General features: G+C 41.7%; 2 protein-coding genes across 3 annotated transcripts in view; one reads left to right on the plus strand and one right to left on the minus strand.

Moving 5' to 3' along the window:
• GLO1 (glyoxalase I) overlaps nucleotides 1-9,631 on the minus strand; it is a 32,493-nt gene extending 22,862 nt beyond the window's left edge. Inside the window, exons 1-2 of one of the 2 annotated variants that reach the window (XM_071218441.1) lie at nucleotides 9,431-9,631; nucleotides 8,749-8,814 (exon numbers count right to left, since the gene is read on the minus strand). Coding sequence is in view for 1 of the 2 variants with exons in the window: in XM_004460283.4 (XP_004460340.2) it covers nucleotides 9,431-9,514 (84 nt within the window). In the remaining variant the exon portion in view is untranslated. The remainder of the gene's footprint in view (nucleotides 1-8,748; nucleotides 8,815-9,430) is intronic. The other variant, XM_004460283.4, reaches the window with a different exon arrangement.
• DNAH8 (dynein axonemal heavy chain 8) overlaps nucleotides 1-22,757 on the plus strand; it is a 467,072-nt gene that overhangs the window by 58,926 nt on the left and 385,389 nt on the right. The window lies entirely within an intron of this gene.

Below are 22,757 nucleotides of genomic sequence, written 5' to 3' on the forward strand. Positions count from 1 at the left end.
TGGGAGCTCCATGGTTCAAACCCCGGGCCTCCTTGACCCGTGTGGAGCTGGTCCATGCGCACAGGGAGTGCCGGGCCACGCAGGGGTGTCCCCCGCGTAGGGGAGCCCCATGCGCAAGGAGTGCACCCCGTAAGGAGAGCCACCCAGCGCAAAAGAAAGTGCAGCCTGCCCAGGAATGGCGCTGCACACATGGAGAGCTGACACAAGATGACGCAACAAAAAGAAACACAGATTCCCAGTGCCGCTGATAAGGATAGAAGCGGTCACAGAAGAACACACACCGAATGGACACAAAGAGCAGACAACCAGGGTTGGGGGGAAGGGGAGAGAAATAAATAAATAATAAATCTTTAAAAAAAAAATTTGACAAACATTAAAAAAAAAGTCATAAGAATGGAAAAGAAAAAGTTGCCTAATTTTGTGTTTTCTACCTGGAAACTCCAAATTCCCTCTCTAGTTATGAAGACACTCATTTCTTTAGAAATCTTACTAAGAAGCTTTTTAAGATATTATATTTTACTCAAAAACAAAATTTCCATTGTTCCTATTACCTTCAATCTTCAAAAGAGGTAGAATTTTCAAACCTATGTTAGCCAAACAAATAAATTTTTAAATTTCCTTGGCTTACATTGCTATATTTGGGCATTAGTAACAGTGATGTCAATTCCCTTTGGAGTCCATCAACTCTTTCTCCTAATGAACTTTCAAAGGGGTTGTATCACCCTCACATGGGGTCTTCTTAAAGGTCTACGGAACATTCAGATTCTCAAGACTATCACAGACCATATATGGCACCAGTTTACTAAAAAAAAAAAAGACTACCAATTGGTAATACATTATAGTGAATATAACTAACACAGCTGGTTTAAAGAATGTGATTGTGGCTGAAAGGGGTAGTCTAGGGATGTAAATTTCAATAGAAAGAAAGCTAGAGGATAATCTTGGGATTGTATAACATAGTGAACCTAGTGGTGGATGGGGATTGTAGTTAATAGTACAAATACAAAAATGTTCTTCCATGAACTACAACAAATGTAAGTCACTACTACAAGGTGGTAAGTATAAGGTGATACAGGGAAGAAATGCAATTAATGTAACTTATGGACTCTAGTTAACAGCAATATTGTAATATACTTGCATCAATGTCAAAGAAGGTACTATATCAATCCTAAGGGTAAAAAATAGGGGGGTATGGGATTTTTTCTTTTGGACTAAGGAAAACATTAAAAAATTGACCAAGGCAATGACTGCACAACTCGGGGATGAAACTGAGAGCCACTGAGTATACACCTTGGATGTGGATGGACTGTACAAGGCATGGGGCTGTATAACACAGTGAACCATGTAGTATCTACTGTGGTTAAGTACAAATACGAGAGTGTTCTCTCATGAACTGTAACAAATGTACAATAATAATACATGGTATTAATAAGAGGAGGGTGTATGCAAAAGATATATATACCAAAAGTGGGAAGCGGACTTGGCCAAGTGGTTAGGACGTCCGTCTACCACATGGGAGGTCCGCAGTTCAAACCCCAGGCCTCGACCCGTGTGGAGCTGGCCCACGTGCAGTGCTGATGCATGCAAGGAGTGCCGCCACGCAGGGGTGTCCCCCACGTAGGGGAGCCCCACGCGCAAGGAGTGCGCTCCATAAGGAGAGTTGCCCAGCGCGAAAGAAAGTACAGCCTGCCCAAGAATCGTGCTGCACACACAGAGAGCTGATACAACAAGACGATGCAACAATAAGAAACACAGATTCCGGTGCTGCTGACAACAACAGAAGTGGACAAAGAAGACGACGCAGCAAATATACAGAGAACAGACAACCAGGGTGGGGGGGAGAGAAATAAATAAATCTTAAACAAACAAACAAACAAAAAGTAAGTTATAGACCATAGTCAGTAATAATATTTTGATGATGTTTTTTCATCATCTATAAACAAATGTTTCACAACAATGCAAGTGTTGGTAATGGGGTGATACATGGGAATTCTATACATTATCCATGACTGTTCTGTAAACTCACAACTTCTCTAATTAAAAAATATATACTAAAATTTTTTTAAAAAGTCTACCAAAAGAGCAGCCTTAGATGTTCCTCTTCAGTGGGGGTCCTAAGAATTTACACTACTTGGCTCAGGTGCAGGGAGAAGATCCACACTGGATAAGAGTGGGAATTGCCCTGGTATAGAAGCCCTGTGATCCACAGGAGCCAGTGTCTTTGTAGGGCCTCCAAAGGCATAGCTTCCAGAACCTCCACAAGGGAGTTATAAGAGTCACTGCACTCAGAGAAGCCCAAAGCTACTACTTTCTATAAGGCAAATATAACTGTCCAGATGCAATCTACGAATCAAGTTAATTTTACCATAAACAATGCTGCCTAATAACAGCACCCCATCTTTATCTGTTTCCTGGGAATCAGAGCTAGAGGACTAACCAAAAGGTCAAATTCTCATGTGAAAGGGGAAAGGGTTTGTTAATGCTTTACCCCTAGGTATCACGGTTTGTTTAAAAAAATGGATAGTTTTTTTGACTTTTTAAAACCAGCCTTTCAATTGCCATCAGTGAAAGATCACTTTGGAAATACAAGTAGATCTGAGGGGAATAAGATTGTTTTACTACAAGAACAAATGAGTGATATGTAATATATGGTACAAGAACAAATGAGTGATATGTAATATATAGTACTTTATTTTTTTTATGTCTTCCTCCTTCTAGTGTTACTTTCCTGACTCAATCTATATCAGAACACGATAGATTGTTTCAGAAAGAAGTCAGCTACTCCCTTTCTTATATTAATTCTATTTTATCTAAATGGGTTCTTCCCATCCTACTCTATACCCCATTGGCCAAAAACCTACTTGAAGTGTACTTACCCTATAGATAAGGGAGACACAAAGAGCTAGCAGGCAAAAAGGAAAACTTCTTAATTTTAAAAATTACTCACTATATTAGAGTAAGCACTACTCTTAATAAGCCAAACTACTGCTACAACAGAAAAGAGAAATAGGAAAATCCTAGAAGCACTCCATATCATAAAGTCAATTCTCACACAGAGGAGAAAAAAACACAGTATGGAAAAATAATCCTTGAGAGGCAATATGGTTCATATGCTGGCTCTACCACTGTGACACTGAGTAAATCATTATCTTCTTTGAGCCTCAGTTTCCACATCTTTAAATTGGGGATAATTATAGTTCCACCCAACCTGGGAGAGTAAATGGAATATAATGCATGAAAGTACTTAGCATAGTGCCTGGCCCAGAGCAGCTATTTGGCATATTGTTCTTGCTGTTGTAATTATATAAAATACACCCAGAGTTTCCACCACCACTTATTGCTTTTGATTCCTAAATTTGCATCCTCCACCCCATACCTCTAACCTCAGCTCTGGACTTGCATCTCCAACTGCTTACTTGTCATTTCCAATTGGGTCAAAATATCAAAACCATCACAGGTAAAATGATTACTTCCTCCTATACTCTCAACTGAGAACTTCTCTACAACCCCCCGTTAGTCCAAGTCAGACACCTGGGAGTCTTCCCTCACCATCTCTTCTCTGATCCAAACCAAGCATCCTATTGACCTGACTACTTAAATTCCTCTGGAATCATTCTCTTCCTTGCTTTCCTAACGATCACTACCTTGCTCCTGCTCCTGCTTGGATTACTGTAAGAATTTCCCTGTTGTCTCTATTCCTCGCCGGCTTACCTGAATGCAATCCATCCTCTTTAGTGTTATGAGAGAGATCTTTCTATAACTGAATTGTGTCATTTCTGGGTTGAAAATCAATCCTTTAGTGTTTCCTTTCCACTTTTGGGAGAAAGTCCCAAAAGCAAGCATATATGGTCAGTGCATACGTCTTTTGTAGCTGTTTCCCTACACTGGTCATCTCACACTTTTAATTTTATACTTTACCCGTTAAAAAAAGCATGCACCCCCATCTAAATACATAAGTATATTCATTATAAATGTACCAAAATAATGTAAATTTAAAAATATGGCGGTAGAGTTGGCCCAGTGGTTAGGGCGTCCGTCTACCACATGGGAGGTCTGCAGTTCAAACCCCGGGACTCCTTGACCCGTGTGGAGCTGGCCCATGCGCAGTGCTGATGCACGTAAGGAGTGCCATGCCACACAGGGGTGTCCCCGCGAAGGGGAGCCCCACACGCGAGGAGAGCCGCCCAGCATGAAAGAAAGTGCAGCCTGCCTAAGAATGGCGCCGCCCACACGGAAAAATGACACAACAAGATGACGCAGGAAAAAGAAACACAGATTCCCGTGCTGCTGACGACAACAGAAGCGGACAAAGAAGATGCAGCAAATAGACACAGAGAACAGACAACACAACTGGGGTTGGGGGGAAGGAGAGAGAAATAAATAAATAAATAAATAAATAAATAAATAAATAAATAAATAAATAAATAAATATTTACCAAATCTAAATCTTTACAGGGTGAGATAAACAAATGAATAATAGGAGCTTTCATATTTCTTTGAGCACCCAATGGTTGTTTTGCGTACAAGCGCTTATCCACCCCCACTGCCCTGAATGTGCCTGCATCAGTTCTCAGGCAGCACTGTGCCTTTGTATGTACTATGATTCTCTCTGCCTAGGATAGCAATCCATCCATCTGGTCATTGCCCTTTTGCCCTTCCAATCCCTTTCCCCGCTACATTTGTGTCCAACTCTACCTGGCTACCTCCTCCTTATTTAGCAAGACTCAGCTCAAGTGTCACCAACTCTGAAAATATTCCATGATCCCATCCCCTACCCTTCAGATGGGACAGGAGCCCCATGTTATAAAATATATATCTACATATTAATTTTTATTAGGTAGACACAGTCATCCTTGAGGTCAGAGATTGTGTTTTTATCTCTGAATCCAATTCATTTTCCCTAATGTCCATTTCTAGCACAGAGCTAAACACATAGCAATAAACTCTTGTCAAATAAAGAAAAAAGGGGGAAACAGATCTGTGCAACCAATTGGGTTCCTGTCTACCATACAGGAGGTCTAGGGTTTGATGCCCAGAGTCTCCTGGTAAGGGCAAGCTCGGCCACAGAGAGTGCCAGCCCACGTGGGAATGTGGCCCTGCACAGGAGTGCTGCCCTGAGTGGGAATGCTGCCCAGCGTGGGAAAGCCATCCTGGCAGGCGTGCCAGCCGACATGGAGAGCTGGCTCAGCAAGATGATGCAACAAGAGACACAGAGGAGAGAAAACAAGAAAACGTAGCAGAACAAGGAGTTGAGTTGGTGCAAGAGAGTCATCGCCTCTCTCCCACTCTGGAAGGTCCCAGGATCAGTTCCTGGAGCCGCCTAATGAGAATACAAGGAGACACAGAAGAACACACAGTAAATGGACACAGAAAACAGATAACGGGGGGAATTGGAGGTGTGGGGGGTGGGAATAAATAAAATAAATCTTTAAACAAAACAAAAAGGTACTCCACAGCAATGGTTTTCAAGCTTTTTTTTTTAAGGAGTGGAACTCTTTTTCCAAACAATGTCTTCAGTGGAATCTTAATATATAAAATAGGTAAAAATTTAAAAAAAATAAAGGGGTAGGGTTGGGGTGCTGTTCTGTATCAAGCTGGGAGTGGAGGAGGCTTTCAATTGGCTTAGAGAACCAGTTTTCTATGAAAAGTCAATATGATTAAACTTTGAAAATCATCCAGGCCCAGGGTTAAAATTATACTTGGTTGCCATTTTCTTATTCTGTTAAGTGCTACGATCTTGGCTATTCTCTTCACCACTGTATTCCCAACACCTAGCATTATGCTTAGGTGCTCCTTAAATATTTATGAATGAATAAAACAGCTGCTAAAACAAATACCATACAATGGTTTGGCTCAAACAATGGGAATTTATTAGCTCACAGTTTTGAGACTAAAAGTCCAAAATCAAGGTGTTAGCTCAGTGATGCTTTCTCCCCTAAAGACCGTGGCATTCTAGGCCTGGCTGCCTATGATCCTTAAGTATTTGGCCTTTCGGTCACATGGCAATAGACATAGCACCATCTTATCCTTCTCTTACAGGTTCCATTGACTTCCACCATCTTCACCTCCATGTGGCTTTCTCTCTTTATGTCTGAATTTCATTCCGTTTAAAAAGGACTCCGGTAATCCAGATTAAAACCCAACCTGATGCAGTCAGCCACACCTTAACAAAAAATATCTTCCGAAGGTCCTATTTACAATGGATTCACACCCACAGGAATGGATTAGGATTAAGAACATGTTTTTCTGGAGTACATAATCCAATCTCCTATAGCTTCCAAGAACAGTAACCCATTTCCAAAGCACTCTTCTGATATCTCTTGATATTATGGGGATTAATCCATGAACAAATTTGGTTCAAGAGAACAGAATGATATGAAGGCAGATACTGGTATGGTAAATTAGAAATAGTAGCAACAATGAGGACAAAGGACACAAAGACAGTAAAGAGAATGACCTTCAGGAGATCACCACTTGGGAAAAGAAATATTTGGCCTTTGAAGGAAGTCAGCCAAGTGAGATTGCCCAGGTCAATCAAGTCTGCCTTTATGACAAAGATGCAAATGATTAACAAGCAGGTTGACTTTCAACCACTGCTATACTCTCCTTTCCAAACCAGGGCCTCATCACTTATCTCACACTGTGGAAAAGCTTTTTAAGTGGCCTCATTACCACCAGGCTTGGGTTCTACTTTACAGAATGCTTAGAAGCCCTACATGGTTCCTCAGTACCTATATAGAAGCCAACTTTCTTAGAAATTGGATTCAACATCAAAGCTGTCCCCAAACTGGCTCCAACCCACCATTCAAACTTTCTCCACCACTCCACTGCTTAGATAATGAACTTCAACCAAAAACATGTAACTCAACTCTCTAGAATATGGCCTCTACTGCATCTTTCTGCTATCCTACTACATTTTTGTTCAGACGTTTCTTCCAATCTAGAATGTCTTCCCTTGTAGCTCCACCTGTGGGAATTCCCCCCATCTTTCAAGGCATAGTCCCCAACTGGGACTATGATTTTGATCCTCCTTTAAAGAACAACCTTGAATTGTATCACTCCTCACAGATTAGAACTTTGATACATTTTATCTATTTATCCTCACAGCAGCTCTAAGTATCTTTATACCCCCTTTACAAACTCAGATAACCAAGTATCCTGCCAATATCACATAGCCAATGACAGCTGGGGATTCAAATGCAGGTTTTCAGACTCCAAATACTTTGTGCTTATATTGTGCCATTCTGCTATCTTTAAATATTTCTACCTCCTCTAGGCTCCTGGGGTTCTTTATAAACAGCACATTAATTCCAGTACCATCTTATCCTAGTTTTTTTTGTTTGGGGAAAGGAGGTGTGGTAGATTGAATTATGTACCCCAACATAGGCATGTTCTTAATCTTAATCTGCATTCCTGTGGGTATGAACCTACTGTAAATAGGTGTTACTTTTAGTTAATTGTTGCCCAGCTGAATGAGGGTGGATCTTCATCTGGATTATTGGTAGCTTTATAAAAAGAAAGCCACAGGAAGGAGCCAGAAGCTGGAAGTCAGAGAGAACCCTGAAGAGAAAAGAGAGGACATCGTCATGTGATGGGAATCCCAAGAACTGCCTGCAGCCAGTATGAGAATGCTACAGTCTTCTGGAAGAAAGCGAGCCTTGCCAAAATCTAGATTTTGGACTTCTCCTAACCTCAAAACCAATAAATATACACTGTTTAATTTAAGCCAACCCATCGTGTGGTATTTGTGATAGCAGCTCTGACAAACTAAGACAGGAGGGGCCTTTGTCTTGTTCATCCCAGTAACCCTCAAAGTACCTACCATATTCTTTACCCATAGCAGGCAATCATCAATCTAGTTAAATTTAATTCATTTAGGTTTTTTATTTTCCTTCACAGTAAATTCCAGAATACTGCTGGAGTCAGTACCCCAAATGCAAAATTAGGGTGGAGGATGAGAGTATGGGCTCCACCCTGGGCAAGTTGCTCAACACCTCTGTGCCTAAGTCTCCTTATTTGTAAAGTGGAGATAAGAGCTATGCTTTTCTTATAGGGTTGTTGTAAGGATCAAATTAAATAATGTCTTAAAACATCAACCAAGGGCCTGGCACACTCAATATGGACTGGTAATTATTATGCATTCCACTTTATTTTCCTCACATCATACTTCCAGGGCCAAAAATTACTGATCACAAAGAATGATCACTCTAAAACATCACAAGAAATTTAGATAATGTACAGTGTAAATCAGGAAGGCAAGGAAGCATACTAATAAATTTTATAAAGATCTCCCTTTAGTCATTCTTTTCTTTCTATTTAAAGTTCACAAAACTCCCAGTTTTCTGAGAAATTAATTTACACGGAATGATTCAATTTATATTATGTGAAATAACTAGGTATTAATATTGGGGGTGTATGAGTGAGAAGAGTGTGAGAGGAAATATATATATGCATACTCCCCCCTCCCCCAGTTGCAGTGACTAACATTTTTCCTAAGCTGTCCCAGGTCCTAGTCAAAGGCTTAAGCAATTAGAAGTGTCTGACTCTGCCCCGAAGCCAAACAGCAAGCAGAGACGAAAGTCACAGGCCATCTGCCCACATTGAAGTCTGCAGGGAGCTTACAAATTACACAATTAGTGAATAGATGAAGGCATTCATAGACATTGTTGAGTACCCCGGAGAGGCTGCTAGGACTAATTTGACAAGGCACGAGGCACCACACCTGACTTACACAGAGGCAGTACTGACATGTTAGGCTTCTGGAGGGGTGAAAGCCTTCGTATGCAACAACTCATTCCCGGTACTGAATTTCAGCTGTAAAGCAGAAAGGGTAGGAGAAGGAATTTCTGAGACTCCAGTTCCAAGCGTCATGATGCTGTAATCCCTTTTGGGGGCCACCACGCACAGCTGAAGAAGTGTGGCCGTGAACAGTAAAAGCCGAGCAAAGGGAAATCCTGGACGAGGTTAAACGCGAAGCGAGCAAACTAGTTTGGAGATGAGCCCTGTGCCAGGGCAGTTACAGAAAAATGATCAAGGCTCGGAGGGACCGGCGGAGTTAAGAACCTTGGAACCTTCGGTTGGGAGTTCTAAAATTGCTCTTCTTATCTTATCGGCCCTGGCCACAGACCTTGGGAACACGCACTTTCACAGAAAAGAAGCCTGACCCCGGGTTAGCCGAGGCTTCCCGTTACCATCCCAAAATAAAGTTAAGGCGCCTGACGTCACAGGCCTCGGAAACAGCCTGAAGAAATGGAACCCCTTGATTCATGGCGCCTCCCACGGATGCCCCCCCAGACACAAACAACCCGGGCCTGACGGGGCTCGAATGCAGGCCAGGCCTGGCTCAGCTCAGCTCGGGGATCCGCTCCCTCCACGGGCCATGGCCACGCTATGCGGGCCTCAGGGCCGGGGAATCAGGCTCGACGCCCACCTTGGTGCTGGGGTCCGCATCGGAGCAGCAACTGAAGGCAGCCTGGTCGGTAAGGCCGCCGGGCGCGGGCTGCGGTTCTGCCATGGCCGCACTGCTGTACCTCGAGCGATGGGACGCGGGAACCGAGGAGCCACCGGCAGCCCCGCCGACCCCTGCCGCTGCCTAGACCAGCGACAGCACCGCAAGGCGGTGGGGCGGGCACCCGCTTACTTCTGGCCAATCGCTGTGCGGAGAGCAAGTTGGCTCTTCGTTGATTGGTTCCCGGTGACTCAGAGGCCCCGGCCGCAAGGGCTCTACGCCCAGAGACCACAAGTCCCAGAGTTACTTGCGCACGGTGGAGGCAGGCCTTTTTTTTTTTTTTTTTAAATAATTAAGGGAAACAAACTCCTGCCACTGGGAAGTGCGGTTTCAATCAGACTCGATGGTTCAATTTTGTCTCTGTTTATCTATTAAAGTTCAATAACCACCCATACTTCAGGCAGAAAATTGATCAGGTTTTAGGAATCTGATAGAAAGTGAGAATTGGTAGTTAGTCTTTTTAGATTAGTAAGAATCAAAAGTCTTTGTATTCTCAGTGTAGGTAGTAAGGGATAATTAAAATAACTGATTCAGTCAAAAACCTAGGTTCAAGTTTTGGTTCACTATTTATTAAATCTAAAAGCTTAGAATTATTATTGAGGCGATCCGAGATTCCTTACAAGATATTGGTGAGGGTTAAGTGAGATTTAAATCATGATTTGGGGAAGCAGACTTGGCCCAGGGGATAGGGCATGGACCTACCACATGGGAGGTCTGTGGTTCAAACTCCAGGCCTCCTTGACCCTTGTGGAGCTGGCCCATGTGCAGTGCTGATGCGGTCAAGGAGTGCCCTTCCACGCAGGGGTGTCCCTGCATAGGGGAGCCAGATGGTCAAGGAGAGTGCCCCCTAAGGAGAGCCGCCCAGCACAAAGGAAAGTGCCCCCTGCCCAGGAATGGTGCCGCACACCCAGAGAGCTGACACAACAAGATGACGCAACAAAAAAGAAACACAGATTCCTGGTGCCACTGATAAGGATAGAAGCAGTCACAGAAGAACACACAGTGAATGGACACAGAGAACAGAAAACTGAGGGGGGGGGAGGGGAGAGAGATAAATAAATAAATCTTTTTTAAAAAATCATGATTTGACTATTTATGATCTAAATGTTCATACTTCAGTATTACATTAATCACATTAATTTTGCTAAGGCACATATTTTAATTGTGTTCACTGGAAGGCTTTGTCAACATGGTATCTCACACCTGGCACAAAATAAATAATAAATACTTCCTGTTGTTAAAAGAATGAAGTGCAATGACTAGTGTATGCATAATTTAGAAAAGGACTTTAATAGATGAATGAGGAATGAGATTTGACAGAGTTCTTAAGTGAATAGAAGAGTGTATGTAAATTTGCAAGAAGAAAGATGGATGTCAGGATTTGGGGTTGCCAGGGCTTGGGCAAAATGAGGGTTTATTGGGTTACATAACCAAACCGAAGTGGGACAATAATGCATCTGGCACCAGCCACCTGACTACCACCATGTCATCTCCATCTCTTATCTTTCTGCTCCTCAGCTTAATTTTATCAGGCACACTTGCTTCATAAGGCTAGAAACTAGGCTTCTAGCAGTACTCAGCCTCTTACCAGAGATGTGAATCTCTTTCTTGAATTCCTGTTTAATAGGTTGCAGGGAGGAGCTATAACTGGCTTGACCTGTACTTTCTCCTGTGGTCAGGACATTGTGATTGTCAACCTGGATTAGAGTCATCCTGTGGGAGTGGGGAGAGAAGCAGTTTCCAAAAGAAAAGGAGATCCATTCTTATAAGAAGGGAGGATTGCTGGGCAATGGAACCTTTTCCACTGCAAAAAGGTGGGCAGAAAGAGAAATTTTTGTGCATACCCGGTGCTAATTTACTGAGGAGTATTTTATCAAAGCCCAATGTATTAGAACTATAGAGCTTCAACACTGAGATAGACCTTAAAACTTTTAAACCCATGAGTTAAGGCAATACACAGACACTTCATATACTAGGCATTGCCACTGAATTTTGACATAAAAAGCCCAAACAGAAGAAACTTGAGATAAACCATGTAAGTGGAAAGGAAGACTCAATATCATAAGATACTGATTCATTTATAAATTAATCCATTAATGTAAGTCCAATAACAATTCTGATTTTTTATTTTTTATATATGTATACACACACACACATACACATATATATACTTTTTAATTTTTTTAAAAAGATATTTAGATTACATAAATGTTATATAAAAAATAGAGGGAATTCCCATATGACCTACTTCCTATGCTTCCCACATTTCCCCATATTAACAACATCCTTCATTACTGTGGCACTTTTGAGGAACACATTTTGGAGCATTGCCACTAAGTGCGGATTATAGTTTACATTACAGTTTACATTGTAGTTTATATGCTCCCAAGACAACAATCATATTCTTTTTATACTCTGATCTCAGAAGGAACATCCCATTACTTCTGCCATATTCTATTCATTAGAAGAGAGCCTCTAAATTCAAAAGAGCACAAATACCAGGAGGTGGGATCATTTGGGAGCCATATTAGACCTGCACACACCAATCTGCTTTCAGTTTTCTATTCACCTATACTTGTACCATTACCACACTGTCTTGATTACTATAGCTTAATATTGTCTCAATATCTGGTATATACCCATACTTAATTATTCTTCAAATGTGTCTTGCCTAGTTTTTGCCTTGTTGTGGGTCAAATTGTGTATCCCAAAAAGGTATGTTGAAATCCTAACGCCAGGTACCTGTAAATGTGACCTTATTTGGAAATAAGATCTTTGCAGATATAATCAAGTTAGGATGAAGTCAGAATGGATTAAGGTGGCCCTAAATCCTATGACTGGTGTCCTAATAAGGAAAGAATGTGATTGTTGTCTTGGGAATTTTCTCTCACTCTTTTCTCTATTCCCTCACTCAGAGAGTAATTGTATTAGTCAGCCAAAGGGGTGCTGATGTAAAATACAAGAAATTGGTTGGTTTTTATAAGGGGTATTTATTTGGGGTAGAAGTTTACAGTTTCCAGGTCATAAAGTGTAAGTTACTTCCCTCACCAAAGTCTGTTGCCACGTGTTGGAGCAAGATGGCTGCCGATGTCTGCAAGGATTCTTCTCTTCCTGGGTTCCTGTCTTCCCAGGGCTCACTTCTCTCTGGGCTCAGCTTCTTTGCTTTCTCCACAAGGCCAGCTGTAGACTATCAGACAAGTAGCTCATCTCTCTTCTCAGGGCCTCTGCTGTGTCCAATTGAATCTTCTCTCCTTCCTCTTGTATCTGCTTCTCTATATGTTTACTTCCCAGGTGCCAGGATCAAAACTCTAGCTCTTTTCTTCACTCTGTGGTTTTCTCCATGAGTCTCTGCCCACCAAGGGGGTGGGGACTCGACATCCTACTGAAGTGGCCCAATCAAAGCCTTAATCATTATTTAGTCAAGTAAAAGTGAAACCTCTGAATCCAATATAACCTAATAGGCTAGGAGGGAAAGACCAATTTACAAACGTAATCCATATCTATTTTTGGAATTCATAAACAATATCAAACTGCCACAGTTATGCTACGTAGAGACTTACGTGGCAACAAACTGATGTTTCTGGCCAACAGACAATGAAGACTGGAGGCCTGCCCACAGCCACGAGTGAGCTTGGAAGTGGACCCTTCCCAGGAGAACTTCAAGATGACTGCAGTGCTGGCCGATGCCTTGATTTTAGCCTTGTGAGAGACCCTGTGTCAGAACTATCCAGGTAGTCCATTCCTGGTTTCATAATCCAAAGAAACTGAGAGTTAATAAACGTTTTCAGCAGCTAAGTTTTGGAGTAATTTGTTATGCAGCAATAGATAAATAAAATAAAGACATATGTATGTATATGATAACTTGATACATGTTAGAGTAGTACTGCATATCAATGGGGAAAGGATGAATTTTTCAACGAATGATACTAGGACAATTGGTTATCTATATGAAAGGAAAAACATAGATCTGTATTTCATACTACAAAGGAAAGCAGGAGTTCAAGTGGATTGAAAATATAAATGTGAAAAGGCAAAAATTTAAAACTTATGGGAAGTGGATGTGGCTCAACTGATAGAGCATCTGCCTACCATATGGGAGGGTCTAGGGTTCAAATCCAGAGCCTCCTGACCTGTGTGATGAGCTGGCCCACGCACAGAGCTGCTGCGCCCAAGGAGTGCCCTGCTATGCAGGCGTGCCCCGCGTGGGGGTGTCCCATGCGTAAGGAGTGCACCCTACAAGGAGAGCCACCCTGTGTGAAAAAAAGTGCAGCCCGCCCAGGAATGGTGTCCCATACATGGAGAGCTAATGCAGCAAGGTGACGCAACCAAAATAGATGCAGTTTCCCTGAGCGGACACAGAGAGCAGACAACCGGGAAGGGGGGTGGGGGAGGGAAAGGGGAGAGAAATAAATAAAACAAATTTTTTTAAAAAATTTAAAACTTAGATAATAAAATATGCAAGAATATCCTTATGAATTGATGGTAGAAATTACTTAATGAGATGTAAAAACACAAAATATAAAGGAAAAAAAGTCTCTCCATTGAAAAGACAAGCTACAAATTGAGAGAAGATATAGGTAACACATATAGCAAACGAAGAATCAGTATCCAGAATACATACAAACTCTTACAAATCAATGGAAAAAAGATAGATAACCCAATAGAAAAAAATGGCAAAAGAGAAAAACAGGCAGTTTACAAAAGAGAAAATATAAATGGCTAATAGACATTTTAAAAATACTTCATCTCACTAGCATTTCATGCTTTTCAGATTGACATTGCCATTTAGAAAGTGTTGGTGGGATGTGGAACAATTGAAATTCATATACATCTGCTGGTGGAAAATTAGATTATTATACACTCTTTGGAAAATAATTTGACAGTGTCTAAGGAAGCTAAAAACAGTGTCTAAGATGTACTAGTATGTATATATTCTCAAGGATTAGAAAGCAGGTAAAACAATGTTTTTAGTGGCATTCTTTGAATAGCAAAAATGTCCAAAACCATGAAAAGAGAGATTGTGTTATTTTCATATAGTGTAATACTATACATATGTGAAAAGAAATGGGCAAACATTATACATTCTTACATGGATAAATCTCACAAATAAAAATGAAATAAATACAAGTTGCGGAAAAATATATATGGCTTGATACCATTTTGTAAAATTTTTAAATGTGGGAAGCAATGTAATGTTTTGCTAGTAATGGTATCAGGAAATGCCTGGGAACTAAAAACTTCAAATTCGGGGGATATTTCCTCTTAGGTGAGGAGGAGGAAACAACAGGAAGGGGAATAAACCAGGGATTTAACTGTGTTGACATTGTTTCATAATTTAAACTGGATGTTGGGTACATGGATAGTTGTATTATTCTTTATACCTCTCTGTATATCTTAAATATTGTATAACACATTACGATAAAAATTAAAACGTAGTAAGTACCTGTGATGGTTTGAAGATGAATGTACTCCAGCAAAATATGTTCTTATATTTAATCCACTCCTGTGGGTGTGAACCCACTGTGAGTAGAACTTTTTGATGAGGCTACTTCAGTGAAGGTATGTGTGGCCAACCTCTATCAGGCTGGTTCTTAATCCTATTACTGGAGTCCTTTATAAATGGAATGAATTCAGGCGTGAGGAGAAAGCCACAGAAGGAGCAGCCAGGAGCCGACATCAATGGTATCAGGAAGAGAAGGGAGAGACCAGGAGAAGTTGCCGTGTGCCTTGCCAGGTGACCAGCAGGCAGCCCCAGAACGCCGCCGTCTTGGGGAGAAAGTATGGCCTTGCTCATGCCTTGATGTGGACATTTTCCTGGCCTCAAAACAGTAAACTAATAAATTCTCATTGTTTAAGCCAAACCATTTCACGGTATTTGCTCAAAGCAGCCTAGGAAATTAAAACAGTATCACATATGTTATAGAAACAAAGAAGAAGACAATGGTAGTGAGAAAGGAGCAGTTTAGAAATGGTTGCTATTTGAGAAGACACACATTCCAAAGAAAGCATAGAAATGTTTCCTTTTCAGATACAAGAGGTACATTAGTTTCCTAAGGCTGCTGTAGCAGGTCACCACAAACTTGGGGGCTTAAAGCACCAAGAGTTTATTCTCTCACAGTTCTGGGGGCCAGAAGTCTGAAATCACGGTGTTGGCAGGGCTGTGCTACCCTCACAGCTCTAGAACAGAATCCTTTCCTGCCTCTTAAGGTTCTGATGGCTCCTGGAGTTCTTTGGCTTGTGGCAGCATAATTCCAATATCTGCTACCATGGTCACGTGGGCTTCTCTGAATGTCAAACCTCCCTCTCTTTTCTCTTAAAAGGATATCAGTCTGTAGATGTAGGGTTTACATGAAATAAGGATGATCTCATCTCAATACCCTTAACTTAATTACATCTGCGAAGACCCATTTTCCAAATAAGGTCATAAGCCCAGGTACCAGGTGTTTTGACTTGGATATATTTTTGGGGAGATGTGATTCAATCCACTACAAGGGATGTATACTTTTTCTTATTTGTTGGCAAAAATTAAGATTAGGAAATTCTATGCAGAGTATGTTTAGAACACTTTTATGGTTAGGTTTCTTTTCCTTAATGAACATCTTTTATTAGTTGCCTGTGTTCATATTGTCAGATGGTCTGGGTTCTCTGCATTGACAGCAGTTTTTTTCAAGTAGAATTGGCAACTAAACAGGATATACATGTGCTGTTGCAGCCACAAACCAATAATCCTAGAAGAAAAGCTCAAGGGAATGAGCAACAGATAGCTTTTCAATATTTATACATATTTTATTTGGATGATTGGGCTACTTAAATGGTTATTTGGTCATATGATCATGTAGCTATGTAATGACAATTATAACATGACAAATATTGATAATCTGTGCCCTTTGATTGCCTGTTTGCTATAACATCTTGGTGTTTCCAGTTGGTTGTCTTGACATTTTAAATTTCTGTCTGTAGTATCATCTTTCTCTCAGTTGATGAGGCTTGAAACCAAACTCATCAAGGAGTAATAGTCTTTTGGAACTGGAGGGAATTTAGAGATCATCTAATCCAGGGGTTCTTAACAAGGGGTTCATGACCTTGAACTGAAATTCAAAAAAACATTATTCTTGTGGGGACGGATTGGTACGGATGTGTTATATTTATTTTTTATTTTTTATTTTTTTTAGATTTATTTTTATTTCACTCCCCTTACCCCCGTTGTCTCCTTTGTTTGTCCATTTGCTGTGTGTTCTTCTGTGTCCACTTGCATTCTCGTCATGTGGCACAGGGAAACTTGTGTCTTTTTGTGTGTGTGTGTCATCTTGCTGCGTCAGCTCTCTGTGTGTGTGGTGCCACTCCTGGGCGGGCTGCACGTTTTTTCACGTAGTCTAACTCTCCTTGTGGGGCACACTCCTTGTGCGTGGGACACTCCTATGCAGGGGACACCCCTGTGTGGCACGGCACTCCTTTTGGGTGGCAGCGCTATGCCTGGGCCAGCTCATCACACAGGTCAGGAGGCCCTGGGTATCAAACCCTGGACCCTCCATATGGTAGGAAGATGCTCTATCAGTTGAGTCACAACCACTTCCCTATATTTATTAAATAATACACAGTATAGTGTGGACTTAGTAAGGGGTCTGTGGTTTTCACCTGACTGGAAAAGGGGTCAATGGAACAAAAAATGTTAAGAACCCCTGAATCTCTCCCCGACCTTCATTTACAAATGAGGACACTCAGGACAAAAGCTGAGTTTGATAATATCAGTGTTATTAAACCAATTAATTGGTTATTAAGCCAATAATTTGAGTTATTTATTGTGTAACACAGGGTTAAAACTCAGGTCCCCTGATTACCAATTCAGTATTTTTTCCTCACCACAGACAGAAATAGTAATATTAATACAAATACTAATAACAACTAGCATTGATTAAGCCATTACCATGGAGCACTGTGTATCTCAGTTTGCCACAGGACTGCTGAAGCAAAGTATCAGGAATGGGTTGACTTTTATAATGGGCATTTGATTTAGGGTAGAAACTTAGAGTTCTGAGACCATGAAATGTCCACATCAAGACACCATCAGGGATGCTTTCTCACCAGTCAGCTATGGTTGATCCTAGCCTCCTGCCACATGGTGATCCAGTAAGATGGTGGGTCTTTCTCCTCAAACTCAGCTATGGCTGATCTATCATATCTCCTTGGGACTCAGCTCCTTGAGCCTCTCGGGGCTTCTTCCTTGAGCTCAGCTGTGGGTGAACCTGGAGTCCTTTCTCTCATATGGTCAGATCAAATATGGCAGAACTTCCTTTCTCTCTGTGTCTCCTCTAATATCAGACCCAGCAAGAGGGTGGAGACTCAACCTGAGTCACCCCTCACTGATGTAGTCCCATCAAAAGGGTCTCATATCCACAGGAATGAATTAGGTCAAAAACATAATCTTTCCTTTTTGGGATTCATTAAAGAACTTCAAACTGTCACACTGTGCTAAATGGTTTATATACATTCATTCCCTCATTGTATTTTGAAGGACATTTAATTTTCAGGGTGTTGAGCAGTCTAATGTTTTATATATGTGCTACATGTGTTATTTTCTTTCTACAAAACCTCAAGAGAATTCTGTGGAAGGTGTTCTTTTCCTATATCTCAGGCATTCTCAGGAGTGCTATCACTTGGCAGTATTTCATTAACCTACTGTTCTGTCAGAGTTAATGAACCATTTCATGGATCATGGTGCTACAAACCAAATACTATAATACACATCTTTAGGATGAAGCTCTGCCCATATTTAGGATTATATCTTTAGGATGTATTTTCAAAAGAGGAATTGTTGTTTAAGGTATGTGAATATATTTAAGGCCCTTGAAGGGATAAGACAATCTGTGATTCATTTGTTACTCTATCAGAATATGGTATACCTCTGACAGGGATGAATGGCAAGTAGTAAACCTGCTATAACTCTGTAAGTGCCAAAAATAGTGAGACTCAATGGATCAAATAGAGACAGTTTATTACTTATGGCACAACAAACAGCAGGAGTATTGTGTGGCAGTCAATTCCCCTGGTCCCAAGTTCCACTGGGCAGCATCCTGGGCCCAGATGCATTCAGTGGATTTTGTGGCAGCTAAGGAACCTAGGACTAAACATTCAGCATCTTTTGTAGCAAGCAGTAAATAAGTTAATCCTGCTCCCCTGGGGAGTGAGCAGTTGCTCCTTAGTTACACTGTGACTGCCTAAGGAGGTCACAGGGTCAGAATACGGTTGGGTCTTGCAGTTTGGCATACTCAGTCTCCTAGTTTGCCAGAGCTGCTATGACAAATACGACATAACGGACTGGCCTTAAATAAAAATTTGTTGGTTCAGAGTTTGGAAGCTGAAGTCCAAAATCAAGATGTCTGCAAGGCCATGGTCTGATGTTGGTAGCATTGTGGTGATGGCAATCCTCTGTCACATGACAAACTCCTTTTTTTTAAAGATTTGTTAATTTCGCTCCCTTCCCTCCCCCACCCCGGTTGTCTGTTCTCTGTGTCTATTTGCTGCGTCTTCTTTGTCTGCTTTTGTTGTTGTCAGCAGCACGGGAATCTGTGTTTCTTTTTGTTGTGTCATCTTGTGTCATCTCTCTGTGTGTGCAGCACCATTCTTGGGCAGGCTGCACTTTCTTTTGCGCTGGGTGGCTCTCCTTACGGGGCGCACTCCTTGCGCATGGGGCTCCCCTGTGCGGGGGACACTGCTGTGTGGCAGGGCACTCCTTGCGCGCATCAGCACTGTGCGTGGGCCAGCTCCACACGGGTCAAGGAGGCCTGGAGTTTGAACCGCGGACCTCCCATGTGGTAGACGGGGCCGAGTCCGCCACTGATGACAATCTCTTTTTCTCTTCTCTGGCTTCTACTAAGTCAGAATTTCTTCTCTTCATAGAGACCTCCGGTTACATGAGTTAAGACCTACCTTGATTCATTTTGGCCAAACTTTGACTAATAAAAACATCTTCAAAAGGTCCTATTTACTAATGGGTTCACACCCACAGGAATGCAGATTAAGATTTGAACATGTCTTTTGTGGAGGATGTGATTCAATCCCTAATACTCAGCAAAGGTGTGCTAGGGTGTGCAAGAAGGCTATAGTGACTCCCTCTCTAAATAACCTCATACAGGACAGGCCAGTATTTCAAGTTTTTGCAAGTAACTATGAATCTTGTTCTTCAAGGAGTAAAGCTTGGCGGTTGCCATGGGTCCTGAGGGAAGGGGGAGGGAGGAATAGAATAGATAGAACATGGGGCATTTTTGGGGTGTTGGAACTGTTCTACATGATCTTGCAATGATGGATAACAAGCCATGTTAAATTTTGTCAAAATTTATGAGTGTATGGTCCAAAATGTAAACCATAATGTAAATCATTGACCGTGGTTAGTAGCAATACTTCAGTGTTCACACATCAATTGTAAAAATATACCATCCACATGTAAAATGTTATTAATAGGGGAAAAGGGAAAAGGGGGAGTATGTTGGTACATAGGAACCCCCTATATTCTGTACATGACTTTTCTGTAACCTAAAGCTTCTTTGAAGACAAAATGAAAAAAAAAAAAGACATTGGGAGAATAAATGGAAGAAATGTTACTGTACATACAAGACAGCAGATCTTAAATGATGAAAGACACAATGCCAAATTTTTAAAATTTTAATTTTTAAAATTATTTTTTATTATTTCAAATTCTTTTTAATTTTTATATTTTATCATATTTAAAACTATCATTATTACTTCATTTTCTTATTAATTTTATTCAGTTATTTTGTTGGCTTCATTTTTGAAGTTTCAGGTCACAGAAGGGTTACAACTGTGGCAGGGGAGGATCATTAGTGTGGGGTGTCAATGATGGGAGATGCATGGGAGGAGGTTTACCTGGGGCATACCTATAAGGCATATGAATAAGTTCAGGTGTTCATAGGGCATTGTCATTGTGGGTGGAAATACACACAACAACTAAAAGAATACCAAATTCCCATCCTGGGGAGCTCTGCCACATTCTCTAATGGGACAGGAAGAATTCCATGGGCACAGGGGCAATGACTAGTGAAGGAGGAGGGACCATTGATGGGCCTTTGTTATTAATGACTGTACTTATGAACCTTTTCTTTTGAAATTGAAACTTAGCCTAGTGTTAAAGGTTGCCTAAGATTTACCTCCTGAGAGCCTCCTTGTTGCTCAAATGTGGACTCTTTCTAAGCCAAACTCAGCATATAAATGCAATAACTTGCCCCCAGCATGGGACATGACTCCTGGGGATGAACCTCCCTGAAACCAAAGGTTAACTACCAAGCACCAACTAGCAATGCAACTGGAAAAAGACCTTGACCAAAAGGAGAAAAGAGTAAAGACAAATGAGTTTATATAGCTGAGAGACTTCAAAGTGAGTTGGGAGGTCACTCCAGAGGTTATGCTTACGTATGTCTCAGCAGGATCTCATTGGCTGTCTCAGTAAATATTGCCTCAAATAGCAGGGCACCTGAGGGCTCTAGAGCCATCCAGGGTCCTGAGCAGAGACAGCTCAGGAATTTGGTGCCTTGCCAGTGGATCCTACTTCAGAATTTATGCTCCCCAGTGTGACAAAGTTGGACTCTGTTGTGGTTTCCCTACACATGGTTCTTCTGCTCCATCTATTTGAAACTATAGTTAGTACTAGAGTTTATGTCCAAGAGACTTAAATCTTTAGGCTTTCCATGTGCCAGTCGGGACCTGAATCTCTCCAGTTTATTGGACTCACTCAGGACAACTAACAAGAAAACAATGATGAGCAACAAACATACCAACAAGAGAGAGACAAAGAGAGTCTACAACTCTGTCTACAACTGCAAGCAAGACAGTCCTATCCATTTGCCCCCTGGGATCTAAGCCCCTCTCAACTAGAGGCAGAGTGGCATCACCATCTCAGAATCTTCAGAACTGGGGAACAAATTATGGACTAGAATAGACTTACTATTATTTTACTATAGACTTATTGTTATTCTAGTAATGGAAGAATTTTTATCAATGATGTGGAGGCAGTGACCATTGGAGGTTCAGAGGGGAGGGTTAGGGAAAAACAGGTGTAATATGAGGGCATTTTCCGCACATTGGAATTGCCCCGAATGACGTTGCAATGACAGATACAGGCCATTATTTATCTTGTTAAACTTACAAAATTGTGTGGGAGAGAGTATAAACTACTATGTAAATGGTAATGTAAACTATAAGCCACACTTAGTGGTAATGCTCCAATATGTGTTCATCAATTGTAACAAATGTACCACACTAATGAAGGTTGTTGTTAATTGGGAAAGTGTGGCAGGGGTAGGGAGTGGGGCCTATGGGAATCCCCGACATTTTTTATGTAACATTTATGTAATCTAAGTATCTTTAAAAATAAATAACCTCATATAGTGTAATTGCTGCATAGTATATTATAATAGGAATGGGCTAAGGTGTGACATTTATTTAACTTTACTTGTGGTTTTTATATTCATTGTTTTTTCAGTTGACAGACTTTCTAGTCTGCTTAGATTGATTTTGAGTGATCTGCTCTACATTCAAAAATTGACTTTAGTGCCTAATTAAAATAGGTCACACCACGTCAGGGAGTTATAGGAAAAGCAGAACTGTACAGTACTGGCAAAGGGGAGTAGACTTTAAGAAGAAGCCAGTTTTCCTCAAAGTCTTTTCATTCTGTACATTACTGTAAATCATAATTTTCTGAACAAACTAAATCCAACAAAACATTTTATGCTTTCAAATGTAACAAGCATCCTCAGAACTTTGAAGGCCATAAAAAACCGTACTTTAAATATTTACACATTTCCATGCCAGTCCCTGGAATCTGCCCCAGGATCCCAGCCCTCGCTAAATTCTCCATTTCCAGGCAGCTGCCCAACAGTCGCCACCCCCCCTCCCCCAAAGCAAACAAACAAAGAAGCAAACAACGTTTCTGGTCTCGGCGCAGTTACGCAGCCTGGGGAGAACGATTGATTTACCGGGTGGCACAGTGGCCGCTCAGGAGTGCGGGGAGTGACGCGGCTGCCCGCAAGGGGGCGCCCCGCGGGGCCGCGCGCACTCCCAACGGCCGCGCCTCGGTGCCCTGAGGCCCGCAGTCCTCCCGGCGGCTCAGCCCGGCCTGGGGCGAGGGCGGTGGCCGGATCCGGCGGCCGCGGTGAGTCCGCGGTCAGGGGAGCTTTGGGACCAGCGGGTCGGCCAGCTCGGCCCCGGAAGGCCCTCCTTCTGTCCCTTCCCGGCCCTC

Source organism: Dasypus novemcinctus, chromosome 11 (genome assembly GCF_030445035.2).
Source record: "Dasypus novemcinctus isolate mDasNov1 chromosome 11, mDasNov1.1.hap2, whole genome shotgun sequence".
NCBI classification, from domain to species: Eukaryota; Metazoa; Chordata; class Mammalia; order Cingulata; family Dasypodidae; genus Dasypus; species Dasypus novemcinctus.